General features: G+C 45.0%; 1 protein-coding gene across 1 annotated transcript in view; it reads left to right on the top strand.

Annotated features, from left to right (window-relative positions):
- The first annotated feature begins 1119 nt into the window (after positions 1-1119).
- The window catches only part of SERINC5 (serine incorporator 5), a 48110-nt gene continuing 42535 nt past the window's right edge, over positions 1120-6694 (top strand). Inside the window, exon 1 of the mRNA XM_032212729.1 lies at positions 1120-2459. Coding sequence (XP_032068620.1) covers positions 2433-2459 — 27 coding nt within the window. The 5' untranslated portion in view covers positions 1120-2432. The remainder of the gene's footprint in view (positions 2460-6694) is intronic.

Raw genomic sequence — 6694 nt, 5'->3', positions numbered from 1 at the left:
AGTGCCAATAGGAAGAACCAGTTAAACTGACAAGTACTTATTGTTTCTAAAGCCTAAGCTCTCCAGGACAATGTTCTATGCAGTGTTTCTCAATCTTAACAATGTTAACATCTGTAAACTTCAACACCCAGAATTCCTAGAATTTTGTGGACTTCAACTTCAAGAATTGCAAAAGTTGAGAAACGTTGCTCTAGACCAGGGGTGTCAAACTTAAGGTCCGTGGGTCGGATCCAGCTCATGGGACCACCTGGAAACAGCAAAGGGCTGTCCAGTGCCTCTGCCGCAAAAACAGAGCATGTGAGGGCCACAGTTGGCCCTCCCAAGCTCCGTTTCTGCTGGCAGAGGGTCGCAGCCGAAAACAGAGTTTGTGAGGGCCACGGTCAGCCCTCGTGAGCTCGGTATTTGCTGTCAGAGCCCTGATGGGCCACAGGTTTGCCATCAGGAGGCTGTTACAGCAGAAAACGGAGCTCCAGAGCCTGTTTTTGCCAGCAGGACATTCAGGCCAATGCAGACGCCCCAACACAAGAGACATCAAGCTGGCTACACACACACACCCAAGCTAAATACAACCCTGATGCGGTCCTCAATGAAATAGAGTTTGATACCCCTGCTCTAGACTCTAGTCCAGTGATGGTTAACCTTTTTCCCATCATGTGCCAAAAGTGGGGGGAGCGCAGGGGGGTTGTGCATGGGCATGCCCACGCCCATCCATACCCATAATTCTATGCGTACACCCCTGCACACACGTGTGCACAACCCCTTCATTCCCCCCACTTTTGACACGCGATGAACCCATTTTTCGCCCTCCCTAGGCTCCAGAGGCTTTCTAGGAGCCTGGGGAGGACAAAAACAGCCTCCTCCTCCCCCCTCCATAGGGCCTCTGGAGGCTTCTTTGGAAATTCGGGAATAGGCTTCCAGTTTGCCAGTAGGGCCGTTTTTCGCCCTCCGGAGAGACAAAAATGGCCCAATGTTCAAATCAGAAGTCCGTTCCCGAACTTCCGGTTTGTGCATTGGCTGGTTTTTTGCCCTCCGGAGGGCGAAAAACAGCTGAAAATTAAGCCAAAGTCAGATGGCCAGCGCGCGCATGCGCACTGGAGCTGAAAGGGCAGTACCTCACGTGCCCTAACAAATGACTCTGCATGCCACAGGTTGGCCATCAGGGCTCTAGTCAAAAGATTCTGAAAGCTGCTAAGATCCAGGAATATAAGAATGTCAGTTCTTATACTCAGTGCCTCATAATGCTCAGAATTCCCTTTGTATCTTTATAATTCACATAATTTTGTAAAACTAGACTGACAGGTTCACCTCCACCTTGATATGTCTTTTTTTTTAAAATTGAGTCATTAAGATGACTCAATTATTAAGATGACTCAATTATTAAGATGACTCAATTGAGTCATTAAGATGACCAGCAGATTTGCACCAACAAATACTGGACAGGGAAAAGAAGGAAAATTGATGAAAGCAAGACTGCATTGTATCTGAGTCTCAATGCATTTTGAGGAGCTACCTCTTGGTCAGCGGGTTGAAAAAAATAATGACATGCTCATTACACCGTAACTTACAAGTCTGAGTAGAATACACACTACATGAAAAAATGGACGTATGTATAAAACGTATGTACAAAGCAACTGCAAAGACACAGGCTCTATAAAAAGATGGGGTAGCAACACCTACAATGCTCGAACAACTGAGCAGCTCTGAATATTTCCTTGCCAAAACAATGATAATAGTAATATATGGAGCGCGAGAAGCAAGCTCCAGCCTCATCCATCAGAAAGACGCTTTCAGACGCAAAATAAAATAAAATGCAAGCGGTGAAGCGAGTCGCCTTGTTAGCGGAGCCGATTAGGCATTTTCTCCCTCAAAACGGCGGCTGCCCTGACCACCCCGCGAGAAGCCTCTCCGCAGAGTGCTAACCGCGGCAGACGCTTCCCTTCCTCCTCGTAAACAAACGCGGCCGCCCGTCTCCAACTCCTCCCTCTCCCCGCTTCTCCCTCGGGAAGCCCAAGCCACCTGGCATCGCGCCTGCGCTTCACCTCCGAGCCCCAGCAGAGTCCCTGGGCGTGTGAACGCGGACAGGTGGCCTGGCTCTTGGTTTCCCCGACCCTCTCCCTTCTCCCTCTCTTCTAACGCGGCCCCCGCACCGGAAAGCCATCTAGCTCCTTAGAGGCAAACTGACGACAGCGGAAGCCTAATCCCACTGTTTGGGCTGGGCTGGAGCTAGCTGTCTCTCCGCCCTGAGGGTTGCGCCCGAGAGGTGGGTCAGTCTCTGGCCAGCTGGGCGCCGGGGCCACAGTCTCCGCTCGGCGTGCTCTGAGCCGGAGGGGACCCCGCAGCTGCCCGTCGCCGCCCGACTCGCCGGGAGAGGCCGCCAGGCGCCTGAAGAGTGCGGGCAGGTGCGGGGAGAGCGTTGCGCGGCGGCGGCGACCATGTCTGCGCGCTGCTGTGCCGGCCAGGTAAGGCGCGCGCGGACGCAGCTCTCCGGGGTTCTGTCCCGGGTGAGAGGGAGCCTTGCTAAACAGCTCCACCCTGGTTTCGTGGCAAGCAGTGTCTTTGGGGGCTGCGCCAGCGCTTCTTTTCGCCGGACAATGCCGTTCGCCCCGCGCCTTCGCGGTGGGCAGGAGATGCGCTGGCGGGTGCGCTTCTCCGGCGGAAACCTGGCTCCTCACCAGATTTTCCAGCCATTTAGGAGATCCTGGGGTCGAACTGAGGATTTAATTGAGCGCTTCGTGTGATTTCCCAGCTGCAAATTGCTTTCCCTGTCGGTTGAATGGGCGTCGGGCATCGCTTGCCGTTTTCACAGCCTTGCTCTTAGTTGTTAAACCGGAAATAAGGGCCAAGCTGGTGATTACAGCTTGACGCGGATTCAGATACTGCTTTGTTTTGTTCTGGATCAATTTGCTATATCGTTTGTAAAGTATATGACCTGCTTTATTACCGGCGGGGCTGTCTAAAGAATTTAGCAAAATAATCAAGAAGACTCACTAAAGAAGACCTGTTAGTATCTGTGTGTTAATAAAACAATAGTTATTGTATTATTTAGTTACAGTCCTGTCCACTGTTGTCGGCATGCAACCCAATCCCAATTTGTCTAAATTCAGTAGTATGCATTTTTTCTAACTTTTATGTCTGCATTATATTTGCTTATCCGAAGAAAATTAACTTGTCTACTGTAGGGTGGAGTTTACAATGTTTTGCTGAACTGTGATTTATTGAATAAAAGCATAGTTGCTTTAAATGAAACATGACTAACAGTATTAATGCAACATGTAAACTAGGTTACTATAATAGTTTGATGAAGAAAATCATGTATAAAAGTGCTGCTTCCAAACTTCCCTTTGTACTGTTAAAATTTGCACCCTCTTCCAAATAAGAATTGAACAAGAAAACTGACACTTTTCAATCAGGAACAGCAAATCTCTAGAAAAAAAGGATGCACCTACGGGTACTTCTATATTATTTGTATTTCCTGTGCTGTAATTAACATGGAGTTGTCCTGGAGATAGAGGAAGTTGACCCCTTCCCCCTATAATTTTCCATTCTGCCTGCAGAATAAGAGAGAAGAATCAGGATTCTAAATTCTAGATCCAATTCTTCCTATTTTCATGTCATAATATAAAGGCATGTTCATGTTCTCTAACTGCTGGTGAAATATGTTAATATATGAAAGAATGGCTGAAATTTGATAGCATCTTAACTTTCAACTGGTGACCACATATGGTAACAGCTTGTATAGAATTTGATGTCCAGTTGATAATATTGCCATGTGCATTTTTTTAACCACCTGTATTTCATATCTATTGTGTTTCCCCAAAAATAAGACAGGGTCTTATTTTCTTTTGCCCCATGAAATATGGCCTTTGGCTTATTATAGGGGGAGGGCTTATTGTTTTGGAGTTACTGGGCAGCTGCTTCTTTGCAAACTGGCTCCCGAAGAGCCGGGCACAGCCTCAGGGGTAAAGCAGCTATGAGGTGACCATGCCCACGAGCAACAGCCTGGCAAAAGTTTGGAAGCCGGAGAAGAAGTTATGCTCGGAGTGCGTCAGTGGCGCCCTGGTGCTGCAGGGAGAGCTGGGCCAGGGCATGGTGAGGCTGGGAGGCATGCTTGCTGGGGGCGGAATAGGTGCGTGCAATCCCCTTCTCCAACCGGGCAGAGTGCCATTCACTGACCTAGGGGGGTATCCCCAAGGCGCATGGTGCTCTGCCCACTCCCCAGCTCCTGTGGCTTGACACATTAGGAATACCCCCTATGTCAGTGCATGGAGCTCTGCCCTGCTGGAGAAGGGAATTGCGCGCACCTGTTCCGCCCCCACCAAGCATGCCTCGCAGCCTCACCATGCCCTGGCCCAGCTCTCCCTGCAGCACCAGGGCACCACTGCGCACTCTGAGCATAACTTCTTCTCCGGCTTCCAAACTCCAAAATTCGACTGCCAAGTCTTCCAGCAGCATCCGCTCTAGGAGTGTGCTCTATAGTTGTGGGCCTGCTGCTGGACAGAGAATCTTCTGGACAGAGAGTCTTCCAGTAGCCGGCCCACAACCATAGAGCACACTCCTAGAGCATCCGCTGCTGGAAGACTCGGCAGCCGAGTTTTGGAGTTTGGAAGCTGGAAAAGAAGTTATGCTCGGAGCGCGGCGGTAGCGCCCTGGCCCTGCAGGGAGCCTCCTGGAAAAACTCCCCCTTCCGGCCCGGCAGAATGCCATTCCCCAACCTAGTGGTACCCCGAAGGCGGCAAGCCTTCCCCCCTCCCGCGGCTTCAGTATCGGTGAGCGATTATCTGCCTAGCTGGAGGGGGAGGGATTGTCCGGGGGCCTATTTTTAGGGGTGGGCTTATATTTTTGCCCACACGAAAAATGTGGCAAGGTGTTAGTTTCAGGACAAGTCGTATTTTCGGGGAAACACGATAGTCTTAACCCATTGAACATATTTTTTCCTTTTTTTTGGTAGTACAGTAATTTTATTGAAGATTATAATTACAACAGTAAAAACTAATATGAACTTTAAAAATAGAATAAAAGGTGCAGAAAATATAAAGGAAAACTAGACAAAATTAAGAATATAATGAAGAAAAAGTGACATATAAAGTTGTTCCTCACTTTCATCACAACTATAAACAATTTTACTAACATATCACCTCCTCTTAAAATACCAGAAATGATCTCTTCTTCTTCTATCTCATCTTTTATCTATATGCCAATCCATAAAGTATTGTCATTTCAGTCCTGGTATCAGCAAAAATCCTTCAGAATAATCAGAAATAATATTTTAAACTTGGTCAAATAACCCAATTTTATATTCCTTTCTTTTACGTCTAACAATCTTAATCTTTAATCCATTCAAATGATGTCGTAAAATTTAAGATCTTTTTTTCTTTGTCCCTTCTCATGAGATTCTTCTAAGCTTTAAGAAGCCTTTTTCATAAATCCAAAATTATCCATCTCACACTCTTGGTTTACTGTTTATATATCCCTTTTAATTATTAAGTCAGCCAATTTCTTTTTGTCAGTTAACATCTTTTTCCACTGCATTCTTGTAGCCTGTAATTTGTAAATCCAGTTTCAATTCAGTCTCAATCTTGTCAAGTAAAACTTGTTCCTCTGCTGTAATATATTTTGGCAGTTTCCCCATAGAGGCAGATGTCTCTGTTGATAGTATAGTATTAAAATTAATGTTTGAATCCATTACTAAAAAATATCTTTCAAATTTGTCCAGGTGATTCTGTAATTGTAAGTCTTTACAATTTTTTTGCAGTTTGTGTTCTTCTTTAATTGTAATATTTTGTTCCCTCCAGTGTCCATTTTTTAAAATCTTATGTTTCTTTAAAAAAATTCAGAACAAAAGAATTTTCCCATGGGAAGTATTCTTTGTAATTAATTCCAAAATCTTATTTCAAATTTATCTGGATTCTTAAGTCTATTTGTTACTTCCTAAAATTAACATTTTAATCATTTTGATGTTTCTCGCAAATGCTTTTCTAAAAATGACTTTTTTGGGGGAGGGGGGAATTGTTGATTTTTTTTTTTTTTATGAAAAGCAAAATGTTTTCAAATACGAAAAGCGAAGAAAGTTCAATTGCCTTTTGGGGAAACACTTTTGGGTCAACCATGACCTGGATGATTGAGAATCTCCATAGACATTTTGATATTGCTGTTTTTTTTTTCAGAAAAAGAAATATTTTTTAAAACCTCTTGTAGTTAAAACTTTATTTCACTGAAGATTGAAGGAACTCACCTGGTGCTGTCAAACTTGTCATAATGGCTGAAAAGCAGCTAACAAAGCAATTAATGGTTAGTAAAAGTGATAGTGATCTTGTAATTAGAAAAGAAAGCATGCACATTTAGTGCACTTTCAAAGGTACAGATGGCTGTTCCCACATCTCGCAAAGTTCTAAGTCACCTGAGTCCACTATTTTGCAATCTCATGAGGAGCAACTATTTGGTGCACATGTGGATGATCTAAAGTCTGTCCTTGTCTGAATAGGAATTACGAAGAGCCGATCCATTTGCTGGCTCTTCATTCTGCTATGGTTGTCAGTTCTGCATTTCAGATCCATCTTTAGTCTGTCATTTCTTCCTCTGGAAGTCCCCCAATCAACAAATTTTCTTAGTTTCTACAGAAACACATTTTGGATATCTTTAAAACTGTTTACATCACAATGAAACGCTAACAAAAAGCAAGACCCGTGTACGATTA

This window comes from Thamnophis elegans, chromosome 3 (assembly GCF_009769535.1).
Source record: "Thamnophis elegans isolate rThaEle1 chromosome 3, rThaEle1.pri, whole genome shotgun sequence".
NCBI classification, from domain to species: Eukaryota; Metazoa; Chordata; class Lepidosauria; order Squamata; family Colubridae; genus Thamnophis; species Thamnophis elegans.
Note: the sequence above shows the minus strand (reverse complement) of the source record. Positions and strands in the feature narration are given on the sequence as shown.